This window comes from Dendronephthya gigantea, unplaced genomic scaffold (assembly GCF_004324835.1).
Source record: "Dendronephthya gigantea isolate DGI-Jeju-01 unplaced genomic scaffold, DenGig_1.0 000133F, whole genome shotgun sequence".
NCBI classification, from domain to species: domain Eukaryota; kingdom Metazoa; phylum Cnidaria; class Anthozoa; order Malacalcyonacea; family Nephtheidae; genus Dendronephthya; species Dendronephthya gigantea.
Genome location: NW_021163143.1, coordinates 406,961 through 422,349, shown reverse-complemented (window position 1 = coordinate 422,349; position 15,389 = coordinate 406,961). Strand labels below are relative to the sequence as shown.

The 15,389-nt window shown below is 35.3% G+C and overlaps 2 protein-coding genes across 2 annotated transcripts; both read left to right on the top strand.

Annotated features, from left to right (window-relative positions):
• Positions 1 to 1,018: 1,018 nt before the first annotated feature.
• LOC114536266 lies at positions 1,019 to 5,638 on the top strand. Its single transcript, XM_028557595.1, has 3 exons — positions 1,019 to 4,867; positions 5,027 to 5,110; positions 5,394 to 5,638. The coding sequence occupies exons 1-3, from the start codon at positions 1,133 to 1,135 to the stop codon at positions 5,397 to 5,399; spliced, it is 3,825 nt and encodes a 1,274-aa protein (XP_028413396.1). The 5' UTR covers positions 1,019 to 1,132; the 3' UTR covers positions 5,400 to 5,638.
• A 521-nt stretch (positions 5,639 to 6,159) lies between these two features.
• LOC114536267 (leucine-rich repeat-containing protein 40-like) lies at positions 6,160 to 15,173 on the top strand. The gene is made up of 18 exons (XM_028557596.1): positions 6,160 to 6,363; positions 10,132 to 10,499; positions 10,836 to 10,909; positions 11,001 to 11,130; positions 11,322 to 11,445; positions 11,660 to 11,710; positions 11,929 to 12,020; positions 12,324 to 12,427; positions 12,657 to 12,725; positions 12,803 to 12,893; positions 13,033 to 13,078; positions 13,192 to 13,297; positions 13,491 to 13,598; positions 13,851 to 13,961; positions 14,060 to 14,137; positions 14,307 to 14,376; positions 14,573 to 14,688; positions 14,985 to 15,173. Exons 1-18 carry the CDS (start codon positions 6,300 to 6,302, stop codon positions 15,088 to 15,090), a joined length of 1,908 nt encoding a protein of 635 aa, XP_028413397.1. The 5' UTR covers positions 6,160 to 6,299; the 3' UTR covers positions 15,091 to 15,173.
• The last annotated feature ends 216 nt before the right edge of the window (positions 15,174 to 15,389 follow it).

Sequence of the window (15,389 nt, the reverse complement as noted above, 5' to 3'; positions counted from 1 at the left end):
TGCTTGTGATACTGAACTTCTTCTCAATTCCTCCACCGTTTCCTCGGCAATCGTGCAATATCTTTCCTTTTTAATTCGTCAACCACTAGCAAAGATAGTTTATTTTTTGGAAAGAGAGAACGCTTGGCCACCTCACATGTTTTTACCGGAAGAAGAAGTAAATGAATACGAGGATATATGGTGTTCTCGTTTCAAGAATAGTGCAATTTTCTCAATAACCGATATTCCAGGGTATGCCGAAGCTGACGCGTTTATTCTTGGCGGAATTCGCCTTGATCTCAGAGTGCCTTTCAGTCAAGTAGTTTTCCGGAGTGCAGATGCTGCACGAAGTCTGCTTATAAAAGAGTATACACGAGCAATGGAAAACGAAATGAATTTCGATGACGACGGTAACCTTCGCGAGACTGCACGGTTGGAGAAACTGCGGGAATTTTCACGGATCCTTAAAAATCTGTGTGTACAAAGTATCCCAGAATGCCATTTGAGCTCATATATGGCTGATGTACTTCAAATTGCCACAGCAGATTTCATCAGCAAAATTGGTAGTCAACAATGTATATCTTACTCCGTGTGTGCCTTTCTGTCATTCACTAAACAGTGGTTACCGATGGAGGCCAAAGATCCGCTTCAATTTTATGCCCTACTTTATTTATTTGTTTGGACATCAAAAGACAAAATAAATAATCTTCTTGAGCTAGTGGCTTGTTTTAATGGGTTTGTGCAATCGAAAAACCTGGCGAAATTAACAAAACACTTCTTCTTAAAAAACAAAGATATGTTACCTTTCATAGGAAACGCGACTATTGACGAAAGATTCGATGACGATGACTCAAGTGATAATGAAGAACGTGATAGTGTGTCTAGTTCCAGCGAGAGCGACGATGATGATGATGATGATGATGATGATGATGATGATGATGATGATGATGATGATGATGATGATGATGATGATGATGATGATGATGATGATGATGATGATGATGATGATGATGATGATGATGATGATGATGATGATGATGATGATGATGATGATAAATCTGAAAATGAAAATGTTGAAGATAATGATAATGACGATGATGAAGACGGTGAAAGGGTGAGTAATGATGGAGGAGAAGAAAACTGTTTTGAGGACATGTTGGTGACCTTGGCTTGTGAAGAAATGTTTCCTTCAGAAAAGACAGTGAAAGAGAAGGATGGACTGGAGTCATGGATACGAAATTCTTCGTCTTTGCTGCCGTTAGCTTTAAAGGTTAGCAATGCAACCCCGGCATATCATTTTCTACGTTTATGTATTGACTACGCGAAAATTGTTGTGAAGACAAACAGAGACTGCGAGGATTATCTTTACATTTTGAACGAAATCGCGAAGGATCTTAAACCAGGATATCTTGATGCTGATAATTCACTTCAGATCATCACGGAAAGGTTAATCGAGCCTGTGGAGAACCAGTTAAGAGGTGAACAGAGGAGTCATGATTTATTACAAACATTCTTAGCTCAATTTTACAGTCGTTTCCCCGAAACAAATGCCGAAACCGAGTCGGCCCGTGCAATAATGGAACATGTCTTGTCACTTCATGGCGAAGAAGTATTGGTTATGACACCAGTCATCTATCGATTGTTGTTCTCGGAAGAATATCTTTCACCAGGCATATTCATTGACATTGTTCTTGATCAAGGAATAGAAGAGGACCAATCAAACCTGAAAGATATCGACGAAGTTTTCAAGGAACTTTTTGCAGTTGGGCAAATACACCATGATTCTTATCCAGCAGTCATGATATGCGATTTAATACACTTCATTCAGAACTTTGATAAGTATTTCAACATTAAACAGTTAGCAAGTTCCGACAGCAAGTCCGACAGCAAGCTACTAAGGTGTTTTCGTTCTGCCACAAACTTTGTGACCGGTGGCGATGATAACATTGGCCTAGTCCTTCTTTCATCCGTCGCATTTCTTCGAGCATTTTACTCGATGTTATCAAAATATCCTTCCATCTTGACTAGGGAAACCCCATATTCTCACGTTATGAATGAGATGAACTCTCTCCTAGCAAGCGGTGGGGCAAGAAGATCATCTCTTCAAATATTCTTCCTCAAACAACTTTACCGTGACAATATGACGATGTTTGATCTTCGCAAGTTGTGTTTAGAAAGTGTTAATCTCCCTGTGATTAGGAATCAAATGGAGCAATGCAAGATCGTCAACAAGGTCGAACTTGTCTCAGTTTACCGACTAGAGGAATATGAAGAAGTGAAATGTGCATTCTCGCAACTAGCTCAAAAAAATGAAGATGAAATGTCGAAGGTCATGAAAAAATGTGAGAAATCCGCAAACCATCGTTTAGCGTTGTTGGGAATCCTGATAAATGAGTTTTTCGTGAGAAAAGCTGTTGGTAATCTCAGTGACAAAGAAGAACGATTGGTTGATTGGTTTAGGAAAAATGCGAAAGATCTTCCGTCTGTAATGAAGGAACTTCTTTTGAGCATAATTGGTAGTAAAAAGTTCAGTCATCATGGTTTACAAATTTCTCTTGAATCATCCACAAATGAAATTGAGACAGCCCTGTTGATACTTCATGTTTCATGTGTCGCAGCAAGTCGTATTGAGGACGAGATCTCTCCACTTTTCCAGTATTTGTCCAACCCGCAGAAATGTCATCATACTTGGATTCTTGCACATCGAAACGGTAGAATGCGCCGAGTGTTCCATCAACTTGTGTTGCACAACGACTCTTCCCCTGTAAACTGTTCTTGCGACATGAGAATGAAATTCTCAAAACATCAAGGGGGAAAAAGTTGCCCAAATTGCGGGACAGAGACTTTGAGTGAAGCAACTTTATCATCCGAGCCAGCCAAAATTTACAATCTGGAGACGAAGTCGAAAGAATGGGAAGAATGCACGGCTAATATGAGTGCTTCTGTGTATCGTGCATTGGATATGATCGTTTATGCGTGTTTTTATGCTGGAATAGCAACCGGAATTTCATCCAGTGAAGACGTGTTTCCTTTATTACCAACAAATGAACAAGGATCCACCTCAGAAGCAACATGTGAAGATTCAGCAGATTTCTGCTTCAATCGTGTCAAAGACGATCTACGATGCTTACAGACGATCCTTTCCTGTGATAGTCGCACTGCAGTTGACGCCATGCATCTTGTTGTGGAGGAATGTACGGAACTTATCCGAGGGAAGACTCCCGGTGATGGTATTTTCTGTACACGCGGAGAATGTCTGATGTGGGAAAACAAATTTAGAAATTTTGCAGAAGATGTGCTTCGTAGTGCGATCGGTTCTTCGCGATTCCTTAAAGAAATCAGAATGAAATATAAAGATGACAGTAAAAACCCTTCTTTGATAGAAAACCAAATCGAGGAACTCGATGAATATCCGTCTAATCCTAAGCAGCAAAATGAAGAATTGAAAAGGTTATTTCGCATAACAAAACAACCATCATTTGAAGAATTACGATCTATATTTCTGAACCTCTTCGAATCCTACGATTTTCAAGAGCAACATGGTGTCCTAGCGGTTTTTCTTTCGAAGTTTGATGAACTGCCTTACCTCTCTTGCTTGTTCCCGCTTCTGAGGTGGAGTCGATTGGTCTCGTCAGCGCTGACACACCGCATTAGTAGAAAGGACGCTGAATCCAAATCCATCATTGATTTTATCGATGGTCATATAACGCGAGAAGCGAGAAGTAACGATGAGCGGACTGAACTCAGAGAAACATTTAACGACTTCAAAGGTTCATGGAACAAAATGCGGGAGTTTGTTAATCAGAATGTTGATCGTGACCAGGAAGAAATGCCATATTTAACGGAAGACAGCTACATAGGCTACTGTCTGACAGAGGGTGACTTAAATATCTATCTACGAACGGCAATCAAGATTCTTCAATCAATCCAGAACTACATTCTAGACGAAATGATTCTTATATCAATATCTTCACGACATCCTGCTCTTAGTTTTCTTGAAAGGAATGAAACCTGTTGTGGCGTTGTATGCAAACCTCTTCAAGAAGCTAAGGACAAGGAAATCATCAAATTCGATTGGTCAAATGATTTACTCAAGTATTCGCAAAATCCAAACTATGGCTTTGGAGAAGATATCGATTATGATTTTGAAAAAATCGAAGAAGAACTAGCGAAAAAAATTGTATTTGGAAAGTGTCACCTGGCGGAATCAAAGATAACGTTCATATTCTCCAAAGAACTTTTCCATGCTAGTGCCAAAGTTCTTATGAAAATTCGTGAAATATGTCCTCAAACCCAGTCATTGCCACAAGAGTTTCACCAAGGACTGCATAGTTTGAAGCAGCGAAGAAAAGAAGATGCCCGGACTCTTCTTCAGCATATTGAGACGATTATTTTTCTATTAAGTTTGGGGTCAGATTTTGACAAGGATATGAAAAAGAAGACACTGGTAGAACTGGCAAATTTATGGAAAACAGAACTTCCTAGTCCATTCCCAGTTGATCTGCTACCAGAACCAAAAGCTTCCATCCAACTGACCCATATTGCTGCTCTCTATGAAGCATTGGAAGATCTGCTTGCTGATGGCGCAATCCAAGGACTGCCAAAACAGTTCAGAGAGGAATTGTCAGAAGATACTAAAACAATTCTAAACAGTTTGGTGGATCACAGAAATGGATCATTGAAACTCAAATTATTCCTCACAGCGTTGCGTCGTTTCGTATTCCGTTATCTCTCAGCAGAAAAATTTCTTCCAGAATCGCACACGCCATTGCGTTCCTGCTTGATGGAGCCTTCGTTGTGGTCACCAGAAGAAGCTCCCAGTCCTGATGTTATTCCTGGAGAGTTGAGACTGGAGAATATCTACGCTATAATAAAACATCTTGATCAGGTAAATCCAATGAAATTCTGGCATTTTTTATTTTTCAATCAAGAGCTTTGTGGTAAAGATAACGTCTAAAGATAGTTCAGTAGTTTTAATAGTTGAGGCAAAACTATTAAACTAAGTGAGAGAGGTGCTATTTTCTAAAATGTTCATGCAAATATTTAGGAACTAAAAGAACACTCCAGCGCAAGATTAAATCAAGAAATTCGTGAAACTGGTCTTGGCATCAGAAGAAGACCAAAAAGAAAGGTTATTGCAAATTTTTCACGTTAATTTTTCACATTTTGTAGAAACGTTAATCAGTTTTATAGATTATGCAACACTTAAGTAATTGATTGAATTTTTAAATTAGTATGTGTAGTTGTAGAATGTAATGAACTGATAATTTTGGTTGGAAATTCAATGTAGTTTGTCTTGCTATAACAACGTGTTAGCTACAAATACGTTCTTGATAGTCGATATACCAAATTTTTTTCATTCAAATTTTCAAATAAAATGAGATACACGAGATTTAACACTGTGTATTTTTTAGTGCTGAAAAAATGAAAGCTGAAATAGTTTGGTGTATCGATATAGTGCATTGTGGATTTTTTGGTATCCTGAAATGCTTGAAATAAAACCGTTTTTTTTAAACCGTCCATATATGATACATATTATTATACATTTCTCGTTTTTCTAAGTACGACAAACTTTTTTTAATGTGCAACATTTCTAATACATCGTAATGCAATAATTATAAATAAGATTTTGAAATAGATTATAGTTAGTATCAGTAAGTTAACCAATATTTTGACTTGACATAGAATGTTATGATTCATTTATGATATTAAATTGCATTACCTAATTAAAGGGTTATTTCATCGTAGAGTTCATTGCCAAAATTCAATAAATAAGTCATCGAAATGATATCCCCATAATGACGCCGGTCTATATTATTCTTTCTAAATGAAATTTTGAATGGATTGATCCAGCGACAATTCAACTACATGAAGAAATACTTCACGCACACGATAACCCACTCGTCAGGATCACAAAAATGGGAACGTCAACGCATTTTTTGTAGCACTGGCAGATAACTGTTCAATAGTGTCTCATTGGATGCCAATAGTGTCTCTTATGTAAGATTAGCAGCAACATTGTGTGACATATCAAGTATCTGACAGGATTCGCGTATATAGTCGTGATGTTAACACTAGGATTCAAAAACTTAATTATGTAAACTTTAGTTATATACAATATAAAATAATATAATCGTTCTTGTTTTCAAGAAACGTTTTCTCTCGAAGAACCCTCGCTCCTTCATTAGAATCCAAAGTCATCTTCGGATTCAAAAACAATGAAATACGCCAGTATTGAACAAAACATCATCACATTGCCACTGAATACTAACGCCATTGCGCCATATTCGATCTAAAAAATAACGACGAGAATAAATAGTATGCCTATATCTCACATGGTTGATGAATGCTTCAGGCTTCCCATGGGCTCGCACCAGGAACTACGTACGTATCGATCAGTATTTTATCTTTTGAAATCAAATTTAGTGATGGTTGGATGGGATGTATAAACATAACAAGATGTAGCTACTAACCACTCCGCTTCTGGCAAGAACGACTGGTAAGCCTATAAGTTAATATTAGAATTTTCTGGTTATTTTACGACATATGTAATCTTCATTGATTTTCGTAAACATTTGGGTAAGAAAACCTCTAACTTACCAAAAGCTGAGAGAACAATTCCGGAAGTAAGAAAAAGTGAAATTTCTTTGCATAAACTAAAATTATGAGTACAAAGCGTAGTTAGACAACGAAGTTTACTTTGAACAAAGGAACAGAGGAAAGATATTACATGCAGAAGAACAGAGAAGTGTCTTTGCTCTGCATCGTGTGTTATAGAACTCCATTTTTTCCTTAAAGTTTTTGTACAGTATCGGCGATTAAAATCTACGTTGGCCTTTAAAAATCTAAGACAAGGCATAAACGTTTTAAAATAGAGAACTAAAAGTATGATATCTTAAGCTATCTTAGTAGGTTGTGTAATGTTCAGGAAGTTTAACTCTGGATGTTACGACTAAAACAGGTTTTTGCCGTCGACCTCCAAGCCATAGCCACCTTTAAAACAAAAAAACCCAACAATAACAAAAACAAATGAATGCAGCTCACTTTGATGTCCCTGAAGAAATGCCATATGATTCACTTAATCTGTTAGCAATGATTGTTGGTACCGGAGCAAGGAGATAAAACAACACTAGATTGAAAACATAATAATTAATAAATAAGTGTTAAATTATTGCAACTACCATTCAGCTATTGAACAATTTTTAATCGATCTTTATTCACCGGCGAAAAAGCTGTTACTACTTTTTTAAGGTCGCAGAGTTAAAATTTCATATATGCAATCGCTGGATGAAATAGAATACAGGGGCCGGTTGTATGAAAGCCGGATAGCGCTATCCACCGGATAGTGATTTTTCAATCGCTTTAAAATCGCCCATTGTTGGGTATAACTTTGATTAAATCTTAGTTTTCCTAAATTGAGGATCCTCTTTAACAAAAGTTGGCTACAAAGCTGAAATTTTATAGCTATTCAAGCATTTTTAGAAGGGTTGAAAAAATCACTATCCGGTGGATAGCGCTATCCGGCTTTCATACAACCGGCCCCAGATGTATAGTTATGTCCCCATTTTAGGTACGAAGTGTTTTGTCTCCGGATGTATTAAATGCGTTTCTATTTAAATATAAACGTATGACGATGTAGCAGGAACGATATTTAAAGATACTTTGATGACCTGTGACGATCGAACTACGAACAGGTTCATATAAAAATTTGGCTCAAGCATATGAATACTTACAAACAAAAAATGGCCACCATATTCTGCAAAATAAAAACTACGATCAAACAGCGGTTTTATATCAGGATGTACAATTTTTAGATAATGAAGTTTCTTACCCATACTGTGGCAACGCACAGCCAAGAACAACCAGCAAAATACCAATTGTCCCAGTAAATGAAAGCAATATTATCCTAAAATTAACAAAGAGTAAATTAAAATGAAGAAAATGCGATGCTAACATAAATGATTGATAACAGAGCACGCAAAGTAATTAGGGATAATGTCAGGAGGGGGCGGACAGATGGTCAGGAGGGCTTTGATTAGATGATAAAGTGCTCTGTTTCTGTGTGCATGAAGCTGGTATTCCGCGAGGCAGTAATGTATGTTTGCACGGATTGAACAAAATTATTTTGTTCTCGTTTAAATTGTGAGGATTTTTAACCGAAGCTAGTCGCCACTTGCATAGGAACAAGGAATAGTGCTAGATTGTCTTGAAGCTCGGTTTCGTCTTTCGATTATCAAAATCGGTCAGAAACCCCGCAAAAACTTATGAGGAAAAGCGAGAAGTAAAGTGCTCATGGATATAACAAGAACATACAGCGCATATATTTCTTAATAATCATTTGTGTTATAATATATATATATACATGATAGTTACTGTATCTTGTCGTAGCGCTAAAAGAAAAATTAAGATTTCTTAAACTCTAATCACGCCTCCTAACAAATCATCTGTATGTAATTCAGTCAGAATGAATTGTAATAATAACATTAAAAACCCACACTAGCGCAAAAATTATTATTAAAATGCGGGTAAACTGCTACAAGCAATATGTCACAGGTTAGTGGTTAGAGTAATGTTCTGGATTTGCAAATTTAAGATGTGGGTTCGATTCCTGCCGGAGGAGTAATTTTTTTAACGTTTGGTCCAAAATTTGTAATATTCTACAATCCTTTCATTTCTAAACTAACCATTTACATAAATAAAATTAAAAATCAAAATGAATAAATAAATCTAATCCATGAGTGATTTCCAACATCAACTTTATTATTTGTGCAAAATTTAAGTCATGATTGCTGATAGTAAGCTATGTCAATTTTCCATTGAGATTTCAGGTGAATTTAGCATGTTCATTTAAATAAGGTGAGATACCTGACCTTAAATGGGAATGAATGCAGGGTCTTAGCTTCCAGTAGATACTAGATACCACATCTAATGGTATTATTCTTTAAAACAAGGGTCTTTTTTTGGATATCATTATTAACCAAACAATTAATGAACAATTAAAACCTATTTCTGCAGCAAAGTTTAACAAACAACTCATCCAATTGGATCTGTCCCAGCTAGTTTCTGCCACATGCTAGAATAAATGATTTTAGTATATCTTGGACTACACTAAAGGCCTTCAAAACTGAGTGAATATATATCTGCATTTAAAAAACATTATGTTGTCATTTTAATCATGTGCCAACCTGAGTGAAACTAAATGTCTGCTTGTATAAAATAAACAAGTACTGAAGTACTGTAATTATGGAGCGGTTTGAGCCATGGTAATAATTGGTGACATCCACACTCAAATTGCTGTATAGAATATCACTTTGACATGTTTAGAGTTGGTGGGTGATTTTTTAGCAATTGGTCATTCTGTCACATTTTAAAGTTTATATTGTAGAAAATATAAGGTACGTTTTCGAACAAAAACAGCTATAATATATATATCTGCACTAAATTATAAAACGTATACAGCTACTACATAATAATTATACAAACATGAAGTATGGAACAACGCACTTGACGTTTCCAACAAGGGGTGGGTGTTTCGGGGTGAAAAATGACGTTTTACGTGGCAGTTTTAGTAAGGAAGTCGCTCTGTACTTTAACATAGAGCTGCAATACTCACGCTAAAAATGGGATAAATCACAGGAATGCATTCGTTTCATTTCCATAAAAATATGCACAAAAGAAAACAACATTTCATTAACAACTATAGCTTCTATAAGATATATATGTGAATTCATTTTTACAACATTTACAACTGTGAAATATCAGCTATTGTATGCGTCCTTCCTACCTTTGATGCCCGCCATATTTTTTGTTGTGTCATACAATTTTAGTAAATCACATAACTCAAATTGACTAAAATAAACATCGATGTAAATCTGGTTTATAATATCCTTAAAATAAAAATCATTTTTTTCGGAAAAATAACTTGTGAAAGTAAGTGCAGGCGAATTCCAAAACTAAAATTCTATTTGATAAATAAATCTGTATAAATCGTTTGTAAATCTCCTTTTGATGTATGCCTTTTACTTGCAAGTAAATATGCTGATTTGGCAATTTATTTTTTGAAATGCATAATTTATGACAATATCCAGACAATTCTTTTATTTGTTTTTCTTTCTGGATCTCATCGTGTATTGGCTTTTGTTTTTTGCATAGTCGTAGCCTGCCATGAAGTTCTACGTCAAGTATTGAAATTAAAGATGTACGGGCGAAAAAAATTTGCTGCAAAGACATTTGGGCAAAATGAAAACAGCGCCAAAGCCAAAGGGGTTGTTCCTGATGCAATTCTCAAACAGGCTCGAAAATCTGGACAACTAAATCTATCGAACCGAGAATTGAAAACAGTTCCAGATAAGGTATGGAAAATCAACCAAGAGATTCCTGAAGAAGAAAGAAATGCATCACTGGATTCTGACGAGAAATGGTGGGATCAAACAGAGCTAAATAAATTGATTCTTGCTTCGAATCAAATCACCATCATTTCTCCTGACATTCAACTCTTGCCTGCTTTGGTTGTACTTGATGTGAGTTGATATACAGTATTTCCTACATTTGAGTCAGCTAGAAGTTGTGATGCTTTTCAATATTATCTTACACCTGTGTAAATGTGGGATAAACAATATTTACCATATTTATTCTGTTTAAGCCAGTTGATGTAGCTTTTTGTGGTACAGCACATTGTAGTTATCCCCAAGACCCCAAATATTGCCTGCATATTTTGTATTTGATTCAAGTATGTAACTATCTGCAATGACTATGCATGGCTGTAATAAACCAGCTAGGAAGCAATCTTGACATAAAATATTTGCTGCAGCATTAACTGTAAATGGCAATAAGATTTTTTTAATATTTAATTAAAGCTTCATGATAATGAGATATCAAGTTTACCAGAAGCAATTGGAGAGCTAAAAAACCTGAAAAAACTCAACTTGAGGTACTAAATATATTGCATGTTATTTGTATAATAAAGATTTTTTTAAAGCTTTTCACAATTCAATTCAGTGTAATGCATTTTTGTTTTCCAGTTACAACAAACTTGAATGTCTTCCATGTGAAATTTGTAATCTCAATGCACTGGTGTCACTTTTAATACAACACAATCAACTCAAGGAACTTGTGGACAACATTGGACAAATGGATAAGCTGGAAGAGCTGGTAATTTTTTTCAAATACAGTGGCATTATATTATGTTAAATATAATTACATCCCTGCAACAAAATATATCTATGTTGATCAACTCATAAATATAGCATTTAACCAACAGTTCTAGTATTTTCATGTCTTTCATGCAAGACACTAGCACATAGAAAACTCATGTCATTCTTTATTTTCTTTATTTCAAATAGGATGTTTCAAACAATTCACTGGAAACTTTGCCATCATCATTGGGATATCTGACAAGTTTACGAAAACTGAATGCATCTCAAAACTCGTTACGAAAATTTTCAGCAGGATTTGCAGGAATGTCAGGTGTAATAACAAACCAATATATTATAATATTTCGGAATTGCATGATCATGATTCCACAGTTTAGCTTAAGTGGAATATTGTTCAAATATGCATAACTACCTGCTTTTTATTGACTACCTGCTTTTATATTTAATTGTAAAATTCGTCTTCCAGCTTGTATGAAGATTTCATGTGAAAAAATGTGGCTTAATTCAATCCTTAATTTATTTTTTAGCTCTATGTGATTTGAATTTTTCAAACAATAAGTTAGAAGTTTTACCAGGAGGTAATTAATTGATGACATTGTGAAATAAACCTGCAGTCGAACAGTAGTATTGTAGAGTAGTACATGCAGTGCTCAGCATACACTATACATGCACCACTGCTTTGCTATCCACATTTAGTCCCATGTGCAGCATGTTTTATTGTACGTTTCTTGAACATTAAATCCCTGTTAACAATGTTGGCTAATTTTGAACTGATAAGTGTACATATTTATCTCAGATATTGGTGAACTGAGCAAATTAGAAAGACTTGATTGTCGTTACAATCATTTAACCAGCGTTCCTACTTTGAGATCCTGCACTGGAATTAAGGTGAATTTAAACTTAGATTGTGCACAGCTGACGTAAATGTCGATTTGAAAGACACCGCATACATGTATTTGCTCAAAGCTCTCCCCTACAAAAATTTGAAATAGTCTATTTCAAAGAATTAAAGCTGTCCTTTCTTCCCTGGCTAGCTGTCATATTTATAGCTTCCTGTAATTGTATCACTTGAGCCAGTTGAGGTACAGCTAGTATCTGGCAGCTAGGTCAGGAGGGGAATAATATACGTTAAAAATTACCCCTTATTTATATTTCGCTTCAAGATTTACAATCTTCTTGTGATTAATATAGGAACTGTATGTTGGTTACAACCATATTTCTAACATAAATTCTGACGAAATTTCATGTTTATCATCTGTGATGATTTTGGATCTTCGAGATAATCAGATAAGTCGGTTAGTATGAAATAATAGTTGACACCCATTGAAATAAGAATATATTAATGGTAGTCTTTCCTTCTCTATGCCTATAGATGTGCATTAATAAAACTATGTTTTTCACACTCTTTCAGACTTTTTATTTAAGTAACTTAAGTGAACTAACCGCGCATGATGTAAGGCATTTGCATTGCAATTGATTTGGGCGTTTTTTGATACGTTATACTCTTGCCACTTTCTTTTCAAGTTTACCAAATGATATCACAACTATGGTAGTTCTCGAAAGACTTGACTTATCTAACAATAATCTTTCTGAGTGAGTATATTTACATCCCTTTTAACTCGATTTTCAAAAAACTAAATTTTCATTGTTGATCTTATGTCGTGACAAAGACTTCCATATCGTATGGGTAACATGGAGAAATTGAAATCAGTTATACTGGAAGGAAATCCTTTACGAAGTATCCGACGAGATATTATAATGGTAAGAGTGTCAGTTTAATTTATTAGTTTTAAGTCTAGGGTTGTTCATTCTTTTGGGTTGAGAAAATCAATAAAACGTACTTCAAGTTCAATATACTCCGGGATTATGTATATTTCTTTCTCTCATTCTCCCAATATAGAAAGGAACTGCGGCATTGTTAAAACACTTGAAGAATAAAATACCAGGCGAGTTAGACACTGTCACTTTCCAAATTAAATATAATTGATATTTCAACTAATATTGGATGAATATTATCTATCGCTTTTGCACTTCTTTAAAATACGTGTAAAATTTTTAGCGGATGAGAATCAGCAAGAACATACACAGAATGGATCTTCGGAGCAAGCCACTCCTGCTGCTGCTACCACCCATCTGCTCACTACGCACAAAAAACTTGGATACAGGTACTGCAGATGAAACGTGCCTTAAAATTACTGGTATTGATATTGGGGATAGCAGTGATAATAACGTTTTTATATACTGTATTACATGTGGAGCAAGCGAGTGAAATTTATTTCTATTCCATCAAGAGACTTTTCCCTTATAGAGTATGAAACATGTTATTTTGTTGACATGAAACTTTTGTTTCATTTTCAGTCAAAAGAAAGCTGTTTCTATTCCCGATGAAATATGGGAAGTTGCAAACGAGTCTGGTGTAACAAATGTTGACTTTAGTAAAAATTTGCTGGAAGAAATACCACTGAAGTAAGTAGAATGTGTCATTGTGTGGTCTATCATTATCATGCATAAAAATAAGATGCACGTCGTAATATGCACGGCATTACGATGACGTTCGTTGATTCCCGTCGGTACCTCGCCGGCTTGCCCATGCGCAAATTGATGATGTCTCGGAAGATGTCAGGGATCATGAAATTGTATATTTTTCGTTATCATGTAAAATTGAAATTTATATGCAGTTGAGAAAACTGTGTTAAGGAATATCGTTCTTTCTTACAGACTGTGCACGTTTGAAGAAACCTTGACAAGCGTCAACCTTGGATCAAACCGCCTTACCAAAATTCCTCCAGAGTTTTGTCTTCTGTCGCGTTTAACTGACCTCGATATTCGGTAACTAAAGTTCAAATTCGACAAGAAAATTTCCTCAAAACACATAGCCTATCTCGACAAGCAAATACTATAAATAAATATTTATTTTCATTTTAAAGAAATAATATGATCTCATCGCTTCCTGATGAATTCAAATTATTAACTGGATTGAGAGAAATTATTATATCTCACAACAGGTAGAAGTTTGAAGTTTATTGACATTCTCTGGATTAACTTGATCTAATTTACGAACTTTCGACATCCAGTCTTTTACAGTACCTGTTCAAAACTGAAGTAGGATAGTGGATTGTATGATTTTGTGTTGATTTCTACAATCAATGTATAGTTTCCTTCTTTAATAATTAGGTTTACAAGCGTTCCAGATGTCTTGTATTCTTTGCCGAAACTTGAAGTCATTCTTGCTTCAAATAACCAGGTAAAGGATGTTGTCGATGAAAACACAAGAAACGTTCTAACATTTAAATAGCTATTGAAGATGACGGGTCAAGCACTTGTAAGCAAGGATGTGAAATAAATCTAAAACTAATTTATAATTCCAGTAAAAATTGCATTTCTAAAAGTGGCTTTATAAAGTATTTTAACATTATGATATTCTTAATACTTTCTACTAGATTACTACAATTGACGTTGGTGGTCTCTTGAAACTGAAGTTATTGTCAAGTTTAGATTTGTCGAACAATAGCATCTCCAGCGTTCCTCCTGAGTTAGGAAATGCCAGTTCTCTAAGGTCGTGCTTTCTTTATTATGACGTTCCTTTCTTAACAATATGATGTTCCTTTTAGTAAAATACTATGCAGAAAATCTTGAAGTAAATGTGACTGCCCAAACAGATTTGATAAGTTATCAAAACTAAGCACCAGGGACATTGACATATAGTTTTATTGTAAGAATGCAAAACTTTTTTCGCAAGATCACCGGAAAAGACAACCAGCCATAGTTGCAAATTGGCTTAATTTAAATGATTGCTAAAGAATCTCATCACTTTAATTATTGTAATTTATCGGAATTGTTTCTTGTTGTTAGGTCTTTGCAGTTGGAAGGAAACATTTTCAGAAATCCAAGACCAGCAGTTTTGAACAAGGGAACCGTTGCTTTGCTGGAGTACCTTAAGGATCGTATACCAACATAAATATTATATTAAAATTATATCAAATGCTTTTTTCTGTATAGCAATGATGGGTAAAGTTGAGATAATCTTCGTATTATCCATGCATCGCATTGAAATTGTAATTAAAGATACTTTTTTAATTTTAGTTGGGGTGATATTATGCCTGCATGGTATGCTCAAAATATTTATTCTGTTCTTTATACCGTTCATGCATGTCAACCCAAGCAGTATAGATATTATGTCTCGAAGTGCATATCTGTAAAAATTCTTGCATTCTGATGCTGTTTGATTTCACTGTGACTCAGATGTATGTGCTTCTG